The 22,583-nt window shown below is 40.4% G+C and overlaps 1 protein-coding gene across 6 annotated transcripts in view; it reads left to right on the top strand.

The window, feature by feature from the left end:
- The window catches only part of LOC114648936 (disks large homolog 4), a 745,247-nt gene that overhangs the window by 495,391 nt on the left and 227,273 nt on the right, over window positions 1-22,583 (top strand). For all 6 annotated transcript variants that reach the window (XM_051925299.1, XM_051925298.1, XM_028798288.2 and 3 more), the window contains one exon: window positions 11,987-12,043. In XM_051925299.1, the coding sequence (XP_051781259.1) occupies window positions 11,987-12,043 (57 nt within the window). The remainder of the gene's footprint in view (window positions 1-11,986; window positions 12,044-22,583) is intronic.

Raw genomic sequence — 22,583 nt, 5'->3', positions numbered from 1 at the left:
TATTTTCTTATATAATACACAACTGTTGCTACCCATTTGTCTGACCAGAATTTTAAATCACCTGTAGCTCACAAACCGTTTGAACTATTGACCTGAAATTTGGTACACGTATACCAGTGGCGGCTGCTAGCTTTTGAAACAGGGGAAGCTCATATTAAGCCTTCATCATAAAATTCATTATGTTATTTGTACATAAATTCTGCCCTCCGTTCCTTTTGCAGAAAATGGTCTGTGAACCTGTCGTACCAATTGGCCGTCTTTTCCAGGGACTTAACCAGTTTCCTCTCAATGGCCAGGAGAGCAAGGTTGCTCAAACGATCTTGGCCCATCGTGTTGCGGGTGTATGAATTGACCTGTTTTAAACAGGAGAAGCTCCTCTCTACACCTGCTGATGTAGCACCAATTGTTGCCACTAACGACAACAGCTTGTATAGCTGAGGCATTGCACTATCCAACTCCATGTCTTTAAAAAACACCAAGAAATCACACAGCTTACCCCTGCTCCCCTGTAAGTCATGATCTGAATATAGTACTTGAAGTTCAGATCTCAGTCTCCCTGAGTCAAAGAAATGGCCATAACTTTTCAGCACACTTTCAAATGCTGTCAATCAAAAAAGGGGTTCCGCCCTTTAAACAGCTCCTCCAATCATCATGCAGCAGTCCAGCGTCCTGGCCCGCCCACTGCTCCATTCACTCCCAGAGAAGCTGAGCTTCCCTGGAAGTGACGATTTTGGTGCATTTATCCAATTACCATCCAGCTTTTCTGCAGTGAAAAAAGCTCCTCTGTGCTTGCCCATAGAGCTCCAGTGAAGCTGGGCTTCAGGAGGGTTTAACGTGCTGTGCTTCACGGAAATGTATGACAAGAAAATCGCGTCAAACAATCTACAATAAATACCTGATTCTGAGCGAGTTGAACGCGTTCTAGCGCACTTTTATTAAAACCAATATAAATACGACAGTGCATATATGAGCATTTATTTTCTGACATAGTAGATGAAGCGGAGCTTCCCTTGTAGTCTTAGAGCAGTCGCCACTGATGTATACTACATGGCAGTTACTATCCACTTTTGGGGTGATGATTGACCTCCTCTTTTTATTTTTATTTTACTTTATTGTAGAATCAACTCTTGGAAGTGGCCATCAAGGTGGCCGTGTGGCACATGCATACAGGCACCGTTCTCATCCCTACCACCTTTGCCGTCACTTCCCCTACCTCTTCATATCTTAAATCATTCTTGGGGCAGATTGAAGACTTAAGTGCCAGCTTAAGTGAAAAATTAAGGAAAACATACTAAGTAATCGCAACACAAACACTGACTTAATCAGTTTTAACATGAAAAGATGCAGACGAAAGAAGAGAAGAAGCAGGCTGCTTGGGTGGAGAAAAGAAGAGCAGCTCAGGAAGCAGCAAGCACACCAACATCTGAGGAAACAAATGCTAAACGTACAGAGAAAGAGTATAAAACTATGAATGGTCAAGTCAAGTGAATTCACTGCACGTTATCATGCAGTGCACCGTTACTGGTCATCCCATAATTACAGTAATGTTAGTTTAAGGCATCAACAACATATCATCGGTTACATATACACACAAAAGTCAAATTTATTGGTGAGTACAATATGATAGTAGGCCTAGCCTTCAATATTTTTTCAATGCATTTACTATATAGGATTATTTAGTGTATTATTTATAACTTACCACCAATTAACATTAGCCAAGTGTGTATTTTAAAATGAATTTGACTCCATTGGTAAGTGCAGTACAAAAGGATACCCATTTACAATGCATGTAAGCAAAGAATTTGCCTATTTTTTAAGTTTACAATAATTAATAAAACATCCATGGTTTAGTAATTTTTGTAAACTGCTGTAGCCTATATTATGTTTTGTTAAAATATAACCCAATTTATTAACAAATTAGTGCATTATTGATCAGTTTCCACAGAATTAGGGTAGGCTAGGCCTAGGTTAAGTAGGCTATGAGTACAGTACCTTAGGCTAGGTTATGCGACTTACGATAGATTCGACTTGCAATCTGATTTTCGGAACGTAACTCCATCGTAAGTAGAGGACTACCTGTATATACAATACATACTAAATAACAAAACAATATTCAAAACAACATACAAAAAAAAAAACAAAAAACATAATTAATGACATAATATGCACAGCATTTTTTTAAAGAATACCAAAAAAAGGTAACTACACTTATGCTGGGGTTGAGACCCTGTCTAAAACGTGACAGTTTTTGGATATCTTCTCGTTTTAATTAGAGTATCTGTGCCTGAGCAGTTTTTCGGTCGCTGCTTTTGTACTTTCCCATATTAGATGTAATTGCTGTTGCCTTCTGCCTGTTATATATTCTGGATTTTTGTTTGATTTCTGGCTACTTTTTGTAGTTTTCCCATCACTTAGGGGTGTGTCCCCCTGGGTCGTGACCCACATATAATTGCAGCCATGGGGTTAGAAGATTACCCAATTTACTGTGTTCTCATCCAAGCTGTGGATAACAAACCTTGCTTCATGCCTTCCTAAACAATATTTATTCTTGGATCCCTGATTTTCTGACTTTAGGTACATTCATAGACTCTGACCCTATTTCAGTCTTTCATCCAGGAGTGGCATTTGGGGGTGGGCGATCGCCCCAGGCACTGCTCCTCGCTTTTGAGGTCCACGCATCCCATTCAAGTGGATTTGTCAAGATATATATTCCAGTAAATATATATTTAAGATGCTTCTAAGAGGAACCCTTATTGCATATCAAGACTCAGAGTATACTTGCAATTTGGGTACTTTTCTAGAAAAAGCCCTACTAATTTCTGCATGACACCGCATCACATTTTGCACTGTCATGGTATTGTCATGAATTATCCATCCATCCATTTCCAACCCGCTATATCCTAAACATGGTCACGGGGGTCTGCTGGAGCCAATCCCAGCCAACACAGGGTACAAGGCAGGGCGCCAACCCACTGCAGGACACACACACACACACACCAAGCACACACTAGGGACAATTTAGAATCACCAATGCACCTAACCTGCATGTCTTTGGACTGTGGGAGGAAACCGGAGCACCCGGAGGAAGCCCACTCAGACACGAGAAGAACATGCAAACTCCACGCAGGGAGGACCCGGGAAGCGAACCCAGGTCTCTTAACTGCGTTGCAGCAGTGCTACCACTGTGCCAGTGTGCCGCCCGTCATGAATTATGAATTGCACTTTTTTAATAGATTATATCATTATATTTTGATAAAGTCCACGTGTTATCTTGCAAAAATTTTTCTGAATACTGTAATAAGAAAATCTGGTGTATGTTAACATTATTTTTATTAAATTCCCACACAAGTTTATACAGTCCACACATACCGGTAACAGCATTTGACGTAACCGGCCCTGCGTGGGATTGGTCAGCCCCAGGCCCTACACACCCCTAAGGCCGCCTCTGCTTTCATCTATTTTCTCAGTCACCATTTTAAAGAGTGTCTGTTTGCCTGCCTTTTTATGACCTTCTGTCTGTCTTTTGACTTTTCCTTTTGGGTTGAGGACTTTAAATTAAAAGTAGCTTTTGACCTGCTTATTTCGCTTCTGTCTTGACGGCTCTTCTAGGTCTGCCGTTCAATGGGTTCATAATGCTAGCTGCACTTTACGTAGTAGCTGGCCACACAGAATTCCAGTATGTCATCTTTTGCTGTAGGAAATCCATCAGTAGGTGGCTATGCTTTGTATGCTGCCACCCTATGGTCACTCCTGGTCTGTATGAACCAGACAATGGCCAGTAGCATTCAGTGCCATCCTACTGATCTTAATATTGAATGGATCACATAACTTGGCATTTGTTTTTATTTGTTCAGTCTGCCAGAATCATGAAATAAAAAACACATTTAAAGCTACATGGAATCTGGAAGTCTGATCCAATAGCCCATCCTGTCCCTTTAACTTCACTCTATAGGGACATCACAAATCTAATACAATAGATTTGGACAGATTTCAGTCCTGCAAAGGTCTTGTGTTTCTCTCTGTAATATTTACACCACTCTCAGCTGATACTGAAGGTTTGCTCCTAGCCAGTCATCTCATTTATAGTTAAGTGGAGCTGCGAATTGGGGGTTACTTTTGTGCTTATGAGTCACATGCAGCCCACCATAGTCTCCAGGGTGTGTCGTCCCCGGTAATTCCTTGATACTCTACAATGAAATCTCCAACTGTTTTTTTGCAACTGCCAAATATTGATACCCGCCGCAGACCTGCCTGCCCCAGGAAATGAACCTTCCAATGAAAAGGTCACCCAGGCAGCGCTCATCACGGCCCCCCTGCCAAAGACCCAATGACTTATGCAGTATGTCCCTTTTGTCGTCTGTGTGGCTTCTCTCGTTTCTTTGCAAAGAGTTTTGTGACAGGAATCGCCTTGGATGTTTGATGGAAAATTCCACCATGATTAGTAGGTAATTGTGTGACCAGATAACATTGGGATTAGTTGAATGCACTCTGGGTTGATACACAAGGACAAGATGGACTGAATCCTACAGAGGATCCGTCACTTCTAGGACACAGGGTCTGGAGCCCATCCCAGCAGCACTGGATGCAAGGCAAGAAGGAGCTGAGTCCATCACAGGGCTAACTCACACAAATTTAAATGGGACCAGTTTAGTGTCACCAGTTAACAAATACATAATTTAGGACGTGGAAGGAAAACTGAAGAAACCAGAGAAAAGCCACATAGACACAAGGAGAACATGTAAACTACCACACACTCAGTGTCTGGCTGGGATTCGGCTCCCAGGACCCTGAAGCTGTGAGACAGTACCATAAAAACAGCATTACAATTTTCTATGAAAACACAAGATACTACACTAAAAGATGCCAGTGCTTAGACCTTGTCAGTGGGAAAATGGCTATTAAATAAACCAATTCACTGAAGTTCAAGAGCACAGAATTTATTGACCTGTCTTTTTTATGTCTTTGCATGTGTTTTGTAAAGTGACTTTCTATAGCACTATTGTGTAAGCAGCTGTAAGCAAACAACTTTTTTGATGCGGAGCACCATTCTGTAATAAACATGGGTCTGAGGTGCTTTACAATACACATCTGCATTACACTTGCCTTCATATATATATATATATATATATATATATATATATATATATATATATATATATACTGTATATATATATATATATATAGTATATATATTCATAGCATTCGTAGTCTGAATCACAATCTGATTCAGATTGTATGGGCGGTTACCTACCAGGTAACGCTTGTGGTTGGTCAGCAAGTCGCCTAACATCCGCCACGGTGCCCTCTTTCAGTTGCGAGAAGCAGATCATAGAATGGTTGAAATAGTTTTACTGTCAAATAATGCAAAGAGTACGTGACACCGAGCGTGTACGCCTGATGAGCCCAGAATTAGGGCAAAACACGTGTTGCGTACTCTTTGCATTATTTGACAGTAAAACTATATATATATATATATATACCATCCATCCATTTTCCAACCCGCTGAATCCAAACACAGGGTCACGGGGGTCTGCTGGAGCCAATCCCAGCCAACACAGGGCACAAGGCAGGGAACCAATCCTGGGCAGGGTGCCAACCCACCACAGGACACACACAAACACACCCACACACCAAGCACACACTAGGGCCAATTTAGAAATGCCAATCCACCTAACCTGCATGTCTTTGGACTGTGGGAGGAAACCAGAGCACCCGGAGGAAACCCACGCAGACACGGGGAGAACATGCAAACTCCACGCAGGGAGGACCCGGGAAGCGAACCCAGGTCCCCAGATCTCCCAACTGCGAGGCAGCAGCGCTACCCACTGCGCCACCGTGCCGCCCCATATATATACCTGTGTGTATATATATATATATATATATATATATATATATATATATATATATATATATATATATATATATATATATATATATATATATATATATATATATGTGTGTGCGTGTGTGTGTGTGTGTGTGTATAGATCCAGTTTGGTTTGAAATCCAATGCCTTAGCCTGAAAAACTGGTTGATTTTGTCTCTCATTTTCAAGTTTCCTACTTTAACACTGTGCCATGTTCAGGTACTCAGCGCTAATCCTTTGTATGTGAGGATGAGATCAAACATGTCAACTAATGATGCTCCTTATTGCAAGAAAGCAGTGCAGGTCAGTCTTAGGAAAAAATATTTTCTGATATTTTGAAAAGTTGCACCGTTTAAATGGCCTTCAGTTTTTCTAGACTAAACAAAACATGTCATACAGAATGACCATGAATGTTTATTAAAGCATTTAGCTGATATATGCACAAAATGTGTACTTGGCTGAAAATATTGTGAAACTCCTTTTTGCCTCTTTCATGTTTGCCTGTTATTTTATTTATGTATTTGTTGATTGATTGATTTTGGTGAAATCAGTAAAATTCAAAAGTGAAAGTTGGATGATATGATTTGAAAACCCAGAGCCCTTTTCCAGTCCGAAAGCTTTTGTCATTTCTAGTTCAGACTGTGTTATAGGAGAATCAAAACCAGATTGATACGGGGTGAACAAGATGATGTGTTTCTTTAAATGATGACTGATAATTTTCTCTTATATGTGCTGTTGTTTCTGTAAGTTTCTTCTTATGTTCAATTCTGTGTAAATGCTTCTGACATTTTTAATACACTGAATCCAGGGAGCCCCCTGGTGGCCATAGTATACCGAGCCGGCTCACTTCAGCACCTTGGACAGTTTCTGAATCACATGCAATGCTTTATTGCCAAGATATTTGCTCAGAGCCAGGAGATGTGCATATTAACACATTATGTGTAAATTTAGTTTTAAATGTTAATTATCTAAATGTCATGTTCATATAATGCTATCTATATACTATATATATATATATATATATATATATATATATATATATATATATTTATATAACCAGATTGTAACATTAGAATGAATACAAATAAACAGTGATCCACTAAAAGTAATAAGAATGTCTTGTGTTTTTGAACACTTTTTGATTCCACCAGAGATGTCAATTACAACAAAGGTTTGGTTCTCAGATGTTTTCTTAAAGCTCACCAGCTATTCCTTATATTTGTTAAATTGTAAAAACAGCGCAGTTGATTTAAATTACTGAGGTAGAAAGCAGCCGAAGTACATGTGCCAATGATTCAATTTAATAAATAAATGTGTCTATTGCGTGATTATCACAAATACTGAGGTGCCTTGAGGAAAGGTCTAGAAATGTCTAAAGTAACACTTTCACAGATGTAAGTAGTCATAGTCTGGAATTACCAAGGTATAAGAAGTGCAGTGGAGGACCACAGTGACTGCAGGTTTTCATTCTAACCTTTTTCTTGATTAGTGACTTGTTTGTGATGCTATTTAACTTCTATTGAATTAATTTTAATTGACTTGCTTTTTTACGATTTGTTCCCCTGAATTTCTTCATTGTTCCTCTGAGTTGCTTCATTTCTTTGCTTAAATGGCACCCAAACAGAAGTGAAATGTGAAGTGAGTGAGCCAACAGAAGACCAATTAAGTCAGGGCCTCAAACTTCAACCAGATTCACTCCAACCAGTTGCTTAATTCGGAGTTGATTCTTGTTGTAATTAAACTTGTACTTTAATTCCATGGCTTGTTGCTGCTCTCATTGTGCAGTAGCAGACATTTCTGAAATTGTTCATTTTCTCTTCTCTAAGAGCACTATTAAAATGTTTTGGGGGCCTGAGCAGATCAACATTCCTGAGACCTTCATCATTATTTTCAGATATTATATGATGGACCCAGTTAGTTGGTCATGTTTCAGCTCATTTTGTATCTCATTATTGTTTGGCTGCTAATTAAGGAAAAAGAAACAATTATTGGATCTGAGTCTTCAAGAGCAAGTCAAATAAAATGAATTCAAAAGAAGTTAATTAGCAGCAAAAACAGGTCACGAATGAAAATTGCAGCCACTGTGGCCAACCAGGACTGGGATTGGAGACCTCTGCACTATAACACACAAAACCACATTTACAAGATGTGACGTCTAATCTGTGATAATGTAATTTGAAGGAACAGGCTAAGCTGAAGATAGAAAATGCAATGGACCTGAAAAGCCATTGACATCTTATGATCAGGACTTAAAGAAGCATATTCAACATCTGGCTTATTTGTCACCAAAGTATGAGATTCGATCATGGAAAGAAGTCTTAAAAGAATTGGTTGTGTAGGGTATGTTGAAGTAAGTAACCACACTTCTAGAACAACAGCAAGCAGAAGAGACTCAAACACACAAAAGACCATAAAGCTTAGAGAAGCAAGCGGCTGCAGCAAGTCTTATGAAGTAATAAAAGTTTTGCTCAAGAAGAACACCAGTATGTCAGAAGAGGAGTTGGCGAGAACAACCCTGATGTGTGTCAGCAGCCTTCTTTAAAGTACAGTGGTGACATTGCTGTGATCTGAGGATGCATTATAGTCAACTGTGTCAGGGATCTGGTCAGAATTGTTGATTCCTGCTGAGAAACAGGATCAGATTTTGATTTAACATGCTGAATACCCTCAGAAAAATAACTTATTGGTTAAAATATCTTTCAGTTTGATAATACACAACTGAAGACTGCTTGGAATACTAGCAAGGTCACCTCAGAGCCCCAAGCTCAACATACTGTAACTGAAGGACCACCAGAAAGCAGCAAAAGTCAAACGTAAATGTGACAAGAGACTTCTCAGTACTACCTGATAAACTCGTACAGCAGCACACCAAAGATGATCGCTTAGTGTCGTATTTTAATTGAGGCCACAGTAGAAAACACAGACTTGTTTTAAAAGGACAAGACATTTCTGTCACTTTTTATTCTATCCATGCTTATTTGCATTTATTCTGATGTTATGTACTGCTCAGATTAGTAGGTTTAAAAAGAATTTTCTTGGCTGGCCTGAAATGTCTTCACAGTATACAGTACAGAATGTGTATACGTATGTGTGCCTGTATGTATACAATACCTACACACAGCATGTACACACATACAGCCTTCCCACTCAAACTAGAAGTCCTTTAGTTCTTTTTAGTTGTGCTGTGGGAATGTGATGTTGACAGCTTTTTGCTGGTTAAATTAGAGAAATCTGAGTTACAGTACAAGAGCTCAGTCTGCTTTAGGACTCTATATAAATGGCATGTACTGACAGCACAAGTGTTGAAATGGAAAATGTAGAAACCTGGCTCATCATTATTGTGGAGGAGCAGAAGACAGGCGAGCTTGTTGCGTACATCAGACACAGGAGCAGAAAGCTCTGGAAATACCAGCATTGAATACTGGCATCCCAAATTATAACATTGTGGGACTCTGCTAATGGAACTGGTGTCATCCAAGAGTCCTGTTTCTGTCATTTATGATGTCCTTCTCTGGACTTGAACATAGAGGCGCTCCTCCACACTACTCAGTACTGAGGGCCCTGATGGCACCTAGATATTGTCTTACCGTTAAGAACTTCTGTTCCAGATGTTCATAGTTTAAGTAGGCTTGGACAAGGGGTTATATATTTATAACTTTAATGAGAACCTCTGTGTTTCAGAATATTAAATGGCCTTCAATTTGAATATATATACAGTATATAAACACTGGCCTCTACTGTACATATATATTATACAGTAAAGACATTTACTTATAATAAGGACATGACCAATAAAGAACTTTATAGCCAACACATCCAATTAAGTAAACAGGGTCTTCAATGTATAATGATATAATCACTGACCAGTTATAGGGCCTGTAACATTTATTTATGCAAAGACATACCAGTGAAGCAAGCCTCCAGTATCTAATTATACATATGTTAACTAATAAGCAGGGTCTTTACGTTAAACTTAATAGACTCAGTGACCTGTATTAATATTTATGTACACTGGCCAGTGAAGTGAGCATCCAGTATATAATTATACAAAAGATTGACCAATTGAAAGGGCCTCTGAATATGTTTATATGTGTGTCACTCAAAGTAAAGTTGTTGAATATTTAAATTGGTTTTAAATGCTATATTTACTCCTAGCGTAGACATAAAAGACAGCCACTTTGTTATATTCACATATACAGTACTCTGACCAGTAAACAGTATTCATTTATGGGTTTAGCGGTAAACATTTCCTGGTCGGCCTATTTGCACCTGAGCTGGTCAGTACAGAGCGTGGAGTATATTCCTTCTGCCTATAGACCGTTTAGTGTACACACTCCCTATTTTTACTGGTAGTAAAGAAGCCCTCTTGTATACTGTACCCTCCATAATGTTTGGGACAAAGACATATTTTTCTTGATTTACCCCTCCACTCCACAGTTTAAAATTACAAATCATACAATTCAGACGTGATTAAAGTGCACATTGCAGACTTTCATTTAAGAGTGTTCAAAACTGCTCAAGATTCAAAGGAGACCACCTCATCTGTTAAACATGGTGATGGTGGGGGTGTTATGGCTTAGGCAAGTAGGGCTGCCACAGGTGCTGGCACACTTCTCTCCATTGATGATGAAACTGCTGACGGCAGCCGCACAAAGAATTCTCAGGTGTACAGAAATATCTTAGCTGCTCAAGTTCCAGTAAAGAGACAAACGACTAATTAGCCTCAAAAACAGGATGGCCAGGTTACAGTTTGCAAAAAAAGTACTTAAAAGAGCCTGCAGAATTCTGGAAAAAGGTCTTGTGGACAGATGAGACAGAGATGAAACTGCATCAGAGTGATGGCAAGAGCAAAGTGTGGAGACAAAAAGGAACTGTCCAAGATCCAAAGTAGACCACCTCCTCTGTTAAACATGGTGGGGGGTGTTATGCCTTGGGCATGTACGGCTGCCACAGGTGCTGGCACACGTCTCTTCATTGATGATGGAACTATTGACGGCAGTCTGAGGTGTATAGAAACATCTGATCAGCTCAAGTTCCAGTAAAGGTCTGCACTTCATCTTACAGTTAGATAATGACCCCAAACATACTGCTGAGGCAAAGCTAAAAGATGGAAAACACTTGAATAGCCAAGCCAGTCACTCGATTTAAATCCAACTGAGCGGACCTTCCATATGATGAAGAGAAAACTTAAGGGGACAAGCCCCCAAAACAAGCAGGAGCTGAGGATGGCTGCATTAGAGGCTTGGCAGAATTTCACCAGAGAAGACCCTCAGCACCTGGTGATGTCTGTGAATCGCAGAATTCAAGCAGTCATTGCATGCAAGGGATATGTGGCAGCGTACTAAATATGACTGCTGCCATTGCTATGCCTCAAATAAGATGGTGCCCTGAAATGGGGGGACCATGTACAAAAAGTGTTGTCATTTCTACATGGAGTGACCAAAATGTCTGCAAATCCCCTTAAATAAAAGTCTGTGATGTGTACTTTAGTCACGTCTGAATTGTTTGATTTGTAATTTTAAACTGTGGAGTAGAGGGGGAAATCAAGGAAAAAATGTGTCTTTGTTCCAAACATTATGGTGGGCGCAGTATGTTGGCATGTGCCAATATCCTTAATGTGAAAGTTCAGTTTCTGTTTTAGTATATAACCAAGTTAATAAAGAAAACAGATCCATTCTGGAGTGCATTATTGACATGAAGCTACAGATTCTCAATATGGCTGAATCTGCCCATTAAGATGTCCACTGAGGGCTGCATGGTGCTTCTTCATTTATCCAATTCATTAGGATTTCTAAACAAATAAGGAGCCTGACTAGTGCTGATATGCAGTACACGGTACAAGAATTGCTTAACTTCATGTGTTTTACTGCATCTTTATGTTGCTCAAGCTCGGTGTAGTTTTTAAGTTAAAGAATTCAATAGTCCTGCTGGTGCTGTGGTTCTGGAGAATACCGTAAGTGGTGGTAGATCTGATCTCGTCTCACTGGGGACTATGGCTGCTATGGTGACTCTTCCTCTTATAACCTGCATGCCCACCTGCTGCCCGCCTGCCCCGAGTCATTCTCTTCAGTGCTTTGCAGGTCCTTGCACTCCTCCCCTTCAATTATTTTTTCTTTCCAGCCGGTGCTCCTTTCTGCCGGTCAGACACCTCTGTACACATCTGCCACCTCCACCCTGGTAAGAGCTGCTACCAGCTTTTTTTTTTTTTATTTTCCTTCAACATGTATGTATTAAACGTGACAATACATGTGTGCCTGTCTACATCTGCCTACATCTGTCATCTACATACCTGACGTGCTGCTGTTCCTTCACGGAACAAAATTCTTTTCTGTTTTGTTTCCTTTCAATGGACTGGCCCTTAACCCTTCCACTTTCTAAATTCGCCATTAGATGATTAGCCTACTAAGTAAAATATCCAAACTGAGACTGAGACTGAGGGTGGGGGGGGGGGTTAACAGTGCCATCCATCTATCCATCCCATTGTGTGTTTTTGTATTTTGTTTTTCTTTCTTATCACCACGTCTCAGGGTGGGTGAACAAGAAGCTGGAAACAGTCACCTGGTGTCTTGACAAAAAGTCTTTAATGAAAGCTTAGCTGCAATTGGTCATTTAAGTGATCCCATGGGAGGACCAAAACACCTTGGACAAGGCTTCTTCCTCTTCCTCTTCCTCTCAGCCAGTCAGACATTTAGCACAAAAATGTTTCCAGTTGTGCAACCCACCCACTCTGGGAGTGGAGGACATGTTGTGACCGTTCTGTGGAAAATGTGCCATTCTTTATTGGCTTGCTTCTTTGCTCAGAACAAGTTATTGGTTTAAAAAACGTGCACAATTCTTATTATTATTATTATTGTGAATAATATGAATTAAGCTCACAATTGCTGTTATTGTGTTATTATTGCCCTGTGCTGATGTGCAACTTTTGACTTTTAACTGGCATCCTATCCAAGGCTTCTCCTTGGCACTTGAGCAGATGGGACTTTCCTTCTGCTCGTCTGTCATGTTGAGACCACTGCCTCTGCTTACGAGTTTATGGAGATTTCTATTTTTAAATAATACCCAGGCTCAGACTTCACTCAACTGCCCCATCAGTGATGCCTGTGGTATTGTTTTGGTGTGTACTGCAGGGTTTGCACTTATTTTATTTTTGTTGAGATAGTAGTTAAGTGATAAACCTGACAATAAAAAACAGTGAATGAATACAAGACCACCTTGTGTGTACAGTAACAGGGAGTCGGAAGTGGCTGCTGTGTGGGGGGGGGGGATTCTGTGGGGAGATGCGATGCTTCGTTATGCCCGTCTACTTTGTGAAACTGCTGAAACAGTGCAGTGTGTAGTGATCTCCTCTCATTCCGGCCTCACTGAACATTCCTGCTTTTCCCACTAGGTGTCCCCTTTGCATTGAAATGAATGGTGAAAGAGAAGAGAAAGCTCTGGCAAATCCATCACATTAACGGGGCTGGGGGTGTGTGTGGGGGGGGGGGAGGGGGTGTTTGAAACCAATCATCAAGTTGAAACAACGGCTGCAGCTCAGCCCCCAATGACCCCCGGTGCCATGCGCAATTTAATCTGCTAACAAAGGCACTGGTGGTAGGCAGGGTTCAAAATAAAAAAAAAAAACAACATGCACCCCTCCCTAACCCCCCCAACAAATTGTTCCTCAGAGATTTGCCTTTCTCTGCATTGTCAGTTTGATCTCGGAAGAGGATTTCTGCCTCTTGTGTATGGGTGAGCACTTGTAGTGATATCTCAGCACAACTGGCTACTGAGGGAAAGGCTGACTGTAAAGGGGGAATTTCTGTCCAACGCTTATCACAGATTCAGCGCCCTTGGTTCAAATACCACACCGAGTCGTTGTCTGTGTGGAGGTGGCACAATCTCCCCGTATCTGCCCGGGTTTGTTTACCTCTCAAATCTTGAGATATGTGCCTGAAATCCTGACCTCAAATTAGACATTTTTGGATTTCTGCTTCAAAATCTGCTGGATTGTGGAGTAATATGATGTTTAGTGTTGTTGCCTAAGGAATTCAGGGTCCTGAGTTCAAATCACTGCCTTTATGCAGGTTTATATGTTATACCGATGTCTTCCTGGGTTTTTTTATAAGTCCTGTTTTCTCCCCAATCCTGAAAGATGTCTGTCCCTTTGATTGGTTATTCTGAAATTGCCCTGTGCAAGTAAACACTGCCATAGACCGGTGCCACATTCAGGGTGGGTTGCTGTGCTGGGCCCATTACTGCCAGGATACCTTCTGTCCCCACATGACTCTGAATTGGATTAGGTGTATTTTTGAGAAAATTATCTTAAAATGTCTGTGGAGTGTGGGGATGATTCCTGTCTTGTACCCAGTTTTGCCAGGACAGGCAAGCTGCTTTGAATTTGAATTTTTAAAGGAATACGCTACCCAAAAATGACTTTTTTATAGGTTACTTACCCAATGTAGTTTGTAGTGATGGCTGAGAAAAATTTTAATCTCATGTTTTCACACAGAAAGAGAGAAAACAATTCAGCGTACATCGTAAACAGAAAACGCATTCTAATAATTCTGTGCTTTTCAACAGAGATCTGCCTCTCCCCTCATTCACTGGTCAGGAGTCCTGTAGGGATGGGAATTGATAAGATTTTCACAATTCCGATTCCATTTTCGATTCTGTTTAACAATTCGATTCTTTATCGATTCTCCTATCGATTCTTATTTTTAAAAAAGGAGAACACACAGGTCGATTAGCTTAGAACTTTGTTTTATATCTTATCTTTGAACAAGACAGAAATTTAGGAGTAGCATGACCTTACAAACCCAACAGTGAGATCTTAAGAGATCCACAGCCTACGGCTCCTCGATGGGGTGCCACGGGGTCCCCAGAAAAAAATTTGTAAATGTAAAATAATAATAAAATAAATATTCTTCTGTAGCAACAACAAAGTATAACATAAATAATTCTGTGGCAATTACACAAGAATGTCCAGTAACATTTACACTCTCCTTTTTAAAAGTATATATGAGCTGAGCACTCAAAAATAAAACTACATCAGCCAGCAACAAATACAATCAACTCAAGTCCAATGGAACTGTGCACTGTGCAATTCTGCAACCATCAACTATGGAGAATTAACAATTTTTTTGCAGAAATATAAGCATATCTGCTTTTTCAGGAAGGAATTTTTACTTTTCCCCACCTCTGTGAAAGGAGAAGCTACCGGTAGACTGCAGTGAGAACTGCCAGCATCTAAGCCAGTCAGACTCTGTCTCTCTCGTCATGGTCATCTAAATGCAATGCACAGTAATAGCAGGTTTTGCAATAAGGCAAATCGCGCTAACATAATATGCAATGTTAGTTGATTAGTTACCTGCCGTATTAACGGGAGAGGACGCGCAAACGTTACCGCTGCTGCTGGGTTGAGATTCACTAGTCCGGAGCGGATCAAAAACACGACATTCACTTAAGGTTATCGCGTGAGCAAATGCTTTTGCATATTCGTAGTGTTTCCTCCCTTTGATGAAATATCTACTTTGCAAGTATTGCAAGTTGCCCTGTTGTCATCCTTTCTCGTAAAGTATAACCAAACTTTTGAGCGTTTGTGCCGCTTAGGCGCCATGTTTCCTGCTGGGTAAATGACGCTACGCAACGTGGTGACGTCATTCGAGGCGACTGGAATCGATAGGGGAATCGTTTGCAAAAATGGCAAACAATTCCATGGAATTGAAACAGTGGGAACCGGTTCTCAACAAGAACCGGTTTTCGATTCCCATCCCTAGGAGTCCTGTCTTCAGTTCAAAAGCACTGTATTGTGGGAATGTGTTTTCTTGTTTACAGTGTACTCTGATTTTTCCCAAAAGTAACTATTAATATAAATTTAACAAAAAAGTGCATCCATGTTGCATGTTTTGTGCATATGATTGAATAATGAACATGTAGATTATGCGAAGTGAGTAACATAAGGGTTTCTTAACATTTTCCATGGACATTTTTCACATTGTTTGCCATGGTACAACACTGGTCGCCATTGGATTCTGTTATAGCATAAACCTTTTTCATGAAAACATGAGATTACATTTTTTTTTTGCACTTTATTGATTTTATTAAAATCAAACTAGGGGGCTTTGCCCTCTGCTCACTTCGTTTGCCAACCCCACTGTGCTTGCGCTACACGCTAGCCTCTTTGTGGTTCTGCCGTTCGCGTATGGGGATGCAGATGTACAATTTAAGCAGATTTTTGTTTTCATGGGAATTGTGACATTTGCATCAACACAACGTATAACTGCCTGTGACTGAATTTCGTTTCTTTCTCTCTATTAAATAAAATGACTTTTTAGAATGTTTGGCTCTGGGATTTGTTAATTGTTTTTGCAAAAGCTATTCTAACAAGAAACTATTAACATTTTAATACGAATGGCATATCAAAACCTCCTTTGTTGTGTAATGTTATCCGTGGAAGATGTAGTACAGTACCTTTCTTGGATACATCCTTCTTTCTACAGTAATTTGTGCATTATAAGACGGGACGGAGTTAATGGTTGTAGATATTCTTCGGGATATTGTAAGTTGTTGTTTTCATCTTCCACATGATCACCACCAACTGTTTCAGCATACTGTAGTCTATTGATACAAATGTAGCCAATTTGATGTGCAACCGATCAACATTTTTGGCGTTAATTGGTTTGACTTCCTCGTTTCTCGGTGCTAGGATTGCGCATATACTTATTTTTCAGGTTGATAACCCTTTGTGATGAAATTCTTCAATAGATTTGGACGTAATATGTCTTCTTTAATTGGGAACTTAAAGTGAGGAAAATGTTAAAATGTATAAGAGCTGAGAGAGCAGGAAGTGTGTCTGACAAAAGCATTCATACGAATGAGAGTTGAGGTCTTGTTTGAAAATGTTCGAGAGAAGGGCGTGACTTGAAAAAATGTCAAAACAAAAGTCTCGTCATTGTGGGACATGAAAAAAATCTCTCTTCCAAAAAGTCTCATCTTCAAAAAGTCTTATCGCGTCAAAGGATTTTTTTATATAATAGAGATAACATTACATACAAACAAGTCATGTTTTACAAAATTAGGTTCGAAACAAATCAACCCCCACCCATGAGATTAAAATTTTTTTCATTGCGATCATTGCAAATTGCATGGACTAAATAACATAAAAAATACATTATTTTTGTGTGGAGCATTCCTTTAAGAAAAGGTTACAATGATTATTATAGTTTGTTTCTGAGGGATTAGCATTACTGATGTACTAACAGCTGTAGTGCATTGTGGGAGTCATTAGCCAGCCCAACCTGACAGGCAAGGAAGCAAATGTGAAAATGGCACACTGGCACTGATCTGGGCAAGTCAGAACTACCGACTCTGGAGTTATGAGTGCTAACCACAGTGCCAACATGTTTCTTGTTAAAATTCATTTCATTTTTTAGTGCACTTCAATTTTAAACCCACTACCCAGTAACCAGGCCAGAAATCAAACACGGTTCTCTGAAGCTACGAGTCTTCAGTACTACACAAAGTGAAGCACTAGGGAAAATTGTCATGCTGTATGACAAAACTGGATAAAAATGTAATGGATGTCATTAATCAGCCTTTTATTAAGTTGGATTTATTTAGACCAGTAAAAAAATCTTTAAAAAGGTAGGTAGATAGGTATTTAAGGTAAAGAGGATTAAAGATATCAAGTAAGGTAGTTATGCTTAGTACTCATGGAGCCAGAGATTGGCGCAGTGATTAACACATGAAGGTAAGGAGTGCATAACATTCAGACAGTATCGACCTATCAACCTAGGAAAAGATTTTTGTACTTAGAATGGCCACTAGATGGCAGCTGGAGCAAAAATACAAAAAAGTGCTTTAATAAGTTCAAGGACTGTCTAGAACTTAAACACTATTGCTAATAACTGTACCAGATGCAATGACGGGCAGCTTCCCACTGCTGGACTGTGAGGAAAGAAGACGAGAGGAACACTTGAAGTCAGTCGTTCTCAGACTCGATCCTGGGGACTCTCCGAGGCTGCAGGTTTTTGTTCCAACCAACTTCTGTTTTTAGTTGGACCCTTGGCTTAATTAAGTTAGCTGTTTTAGGGTCAATGTAGAAATCACAAAACTATGTTTGGTACATTTTAATAAAGGCAGTCCTATGTGGATAATGTAGTTACTTTCTAACAATGCAATATTTCCATAGCTTTGAGACTTCAGTACTGCACAAAGTTAAGTGCCAGGGAAAAGCTTCATGCGATATAACAAAAACTGGAGAGAACACTCTGATGAAAGCCACTGATCAACTTCGTTTGCTTTAGGCCAGTTAAAAAACTTAAGAGTTATTTACCTTCAAAGTTTTTAAGGCGAGGAAGACGGGTGTGCCCAAGTAATGTAGTTATACTCACTAATCATGGCACCAGAGTGGCAAGGTAGTGCATGTTGATTAACACATGCAGGTAAAAATTTCAATGTCTTACATACACAAGATAATACAGTAGTGTACATTTATATACGTATACTGTATATATATTGTTACAAACTTGAGCACAAGTCATAGCAAGGTTTGGGGCAGCCACCCATATAATTGGTATCCTGGCTGCAAAATCGTAAAAATGTTACACAGCACTGATGTGCAGAAAACCAAGTCCAAAACAGAACTGAGGGAATAGGGAAAAGGTGGAGGCTTTTAAAGGGGAAGACAGGAAGTCGGGCTCATAAGGGTCTTCAACCATAGCCTCGAGCCCGGACATTATATCATAGGGGCCGGAGCCGGCAAGGTCTTGGGCTTGGACCTGGAAGTGATGTCAAGAGGGCCAGGTGGAATCTCCTGTGAATGGTCTGCAGGAAAGGGAGAAAAAGAGTCAGTGCACTCTGCCACATCCCGGTCTGATTCAGAATTGCCCTTACTCAAGCCCTTTAGCTGCCTCCCATGCGCACATGTGTGACAATATATATATAAATAATTTAGTATATATTATCTTATATATAAACATCTACGTGATGGAAGTGTATCAGTCTGTCTGTCTGGCCTGGAAGTGTGAAGCTACAGCGTGAAGCTCAAAGAGCCGGCAAAGCCGCCCCAAGTTAATGACTCAGAAAAAGAAAGAAGTATGAGGCTACAGCATGAAGCTGAAAGAAAGCAACCCTGTCACCAAAGTCAAACCACCAAGGAAAGACAAAGTCGCTTAGCCGATAATGCACAAGTGAGGTGAGCACATCGGCAAAACAAAACAATTTTTTTTTCTGACAATTTCAGTAGTTTCTTGGAGCCTGGGCTTTTTACAGAATGGGCGTACACAGCTAGCATAATGTATATGTGTATCTATAACAGCTTGCCAAGTCATTTTCTAACCTGTGTAATCCAGACCAGAATTGTCCTGGAGTCTATCCCAGCCAGCATAGGGTGCAATTCAGGAACAAACCCTGGGCAGGATGTCAGTCCGTCGCAGAGCAAACACTCAAACACCAGGGCCAAATTATTGTTGCAAATTCAGCAAACCTGAATGTCTTTGAGTAGTGGGAGGAAACTGACACAGACACGGGGAGAACATGCAACCTCCACTCTGGAGGGTCCCGGGACACAAACCCAGGTCTTCTTACTGCGAAACAGTAGTTCTACCACTGTGGTACTGTGCTGTCCCTATAATATAATATAATATCCTTCCATCCGTGCATCCAGTATCTAACCCACTACATCCTAACTACAGGGTCATGGGGTCTGCTGGAGCCAATTCCAGTCAGCACAGGACACAAGGCAGGAAACAAACCCCGGGCAGTGCACCAGCCCACCGCAGGGTACACACACCCACACATCAAGCACACACTAGGGACAATTTAGGATCATCAATGCACCTAACCTGCATGTCTTTGGACTGTGGGAGGAAACCGGAGCACCCAGAGGAAACCCACGCAGATACGGGGAGAACATGCAAACTCCACGTAGGGAGGACCCAAGAAGTGAACCCAAGTCTCCTAATTCCTAACAGCAGTGCTACCACTGTGCCACCGTGCCACCCATAATATAGTACAATATAACTAGCTATCCCCTGTGACTCCGCCCATGTAGTAGTGAAACAGGACAAACTTTAAAAATCAATAAAAACGAGACTTTTTCAGAGAGATAATTTCAAGTCCCGCGAGACGAGACTTTGTGCCAAGAGATGAATTGAAAATCTAACAGGTCCAAGCGGGGGCGGAAATAAAAGACAAACGGTAGAAAAAGAAAAGACAAAGAGTAGAAGACAAACTAGAACGTCATAAAAAGGTTCAAAAACGTTAGTGCAATTCACATGCAGAGCAGGTTAGAGATAACGAAAGTACTAAAATTCGAAAGTCTCAAAAAAATGATATTAAAGATTGCATTAGCGCTAACAAACGGAAATTATTACTCAGTGAAATAACAGAACAGCGAAAAAAGATTGAATATATTAACATAGGTGATATGACAGAAGTATGTAGATATTGGTCGGCTTTAAAGTTTAAGTCGAAGACTTGCAGATTGTCTAATTTGTGTTGCCATCAGGGAAAAGTAGTGTTTCTTCCCAATGAAGAGGCGTATCCGCAAGAAATAAAAGATTTGTTACTTGGTGAAAGTGAAATCCACAAACACTACAGGCAAAATATCTGAATCTACAATAATCTGTTTGCGTTCACATCATTCAATGCTCAAAACGTAGATTTACACAATTCAGGACCATACACTATGAGAATCTGTGGTCCCGCAACAATTAAAGCTACTGCAAGTTTAATTGCAAAGAAACCACAATTCGGTCAGGTTTATATTTATGATCATGGAGAAGTGATGCAACATAGAATTGAAGGAGTTAAACGATCAGACATATTAGAAATTCTCCAGCCAATAATGGATACAAATCCATACATCCAAAACTATCACACTTTACACAGCATTTATCTGAAAAACACGCACAAAGAAGTTTTCTTGGATTTCTATATGAATCCGAAAGATAATGCTCACATATATAATAAACCAACATGTAATAAATTGTCAGCAAAAATAGTTTCGAAAGATGGAGATATCAAATCAGAGTTGATGTTCGTGTTTATCCAAAAGCAGCAGATCCAGGAAATGACTAACGCATTGCGGGTTGGCGAGTGAAGCGAGCAGGAGGCAGAGGCGTCTAGTTTTAAAATATGTAATTCTGGCCAAGCGGAAGGTAGGTACATTCCAACGTCAAACATTGGCACTACTGTATATTTGATCGTTTTCAGCTCTGATGGGAGAGCGTCCCACACGTGAGGACAAAAGCACGTGGCCGTAATACCTGTGGCAATGAGCAGCTACCCTCTAAAACACACGTAGCTCTGATCTCTCTGTCTCAAAATCGTCAAATGTTACTCCTTACCACTCTCTAGATAATAATGTCTGCTGAACAAAGAGGTATCACTAGGTAAATGGAGGCAGGGTATCCTCCAGCACATGGCAAGAGGTAGAGTGACTCGAATGGAGGCTGGCGCGTGAGTGAGGAGGGCCCTGCCCCCTCCCCTCGGCCTGCAGTGGCTCTCTCAGATTCACGCAAATAAATCGGTACTACAAGAGAACTATGATACTTAGCACAATGAGAGAAGTCGCAAAATCAGCTGGAATGTTCAAGCAAATTATAGAAAAAAATGATCTAAATCCATTAAGTAGTTCTCTCTTGAAAAGTGGACAGACAGACAGACATTGGATTTTATATATATATAGAGATAGATATAATATAATTCTGGTTCGTCCTGCTTTCACTTCAAAACCGGTCCCGCCCACACACAGCCGACACGGCATTTCACAACTCCTATTCATCATCTTCCATGTCATGCACTATACTGGCCTGCTGAGCGTAATACATCCACCAAGTACTCGAAGTGCTGCCACAATGGTAAAGTAGCTTTACCACCTTTGCGGGAGCCACCTGTGTCTTTACAACAGCTTCTTACACAGCAAACATCAGAAGCTAAAAATTATCGTGAACACATTCAAGAATACAACTCTTCTCTAGCAGTTGCTTCCATGGGTGCACAGATAACTCAACCTCCTGGCCACGGAACATACTGTTTTAAAATACATGGGCAAATTTATACAACATTATTTGTATGTTTTTGACAGAGCACAAGCTACTCAAGTACACTTAAAGCAAACTCTGCATGCAGCGAAAATGTACTTGTCCAGCTAGATTCCATGCTCAGAACCATCAACCGCTTCGCTAAATCATGCAAACACATGCATGAAATCGCTCAGTCCAATCCAACAGCATCTGTACGAATGGTTTTCAAGGAAAACCCTGGGCAGGATTTACGACAATACAATGACCCGACATGTCTCACCAATGTTGCAGCGATTTTCGTCAGAGAAGATGGCAAACCTCCTGCCGAAAGGGACATATGCATCTATCCCATAGGCAACTCCTGTAAACAGATTTCCACGCTCAATATGAATTGCAATCCTATGGTTTACCCACTTTTTTTACCCACTTTTATTCCCTTACAGAGACATTGGGTGGCACAAAGATGTACAACATGTTCCTGATCAAAGAACCGCAAAGCGAATAAGGCTTACTCAATGCCAATTTTACGTGTACAGATTAGCAATGAGGAATACATTTAGTATTTTGCACTCTAGCGGCAAACTATTCCAACAGTACATCGTAGATGCGTATGTTAAAACAGAGGGCGCGCGTCTCAACTATCTCAGATTACATCAACAAGATCTGCGCGTCGAACTATCAGACGCACTGCAAGCAAACGCTGAAAATAA

The sequence above is a fragment of the Erpetoichthys calabaricus genome, chromosome 3, assembly GCF_900747795.2.
Source record: "Erpetoichthys calabaricus chromosome 3, fErpCal1.3, whole genome shotgun sequence".
Classification (NCBI taxonomy): Eukaryota; Metazoa; Chordata; class Cladistia; order Polypteriformes; family Polypteridae; genus Erpetoichthys; species Erpetoichthys calabaricus.
Note: the sequence above shows the minus strand (reverse complement) of the source record. Positions and strands in the feature narration are given on the sequence as shown.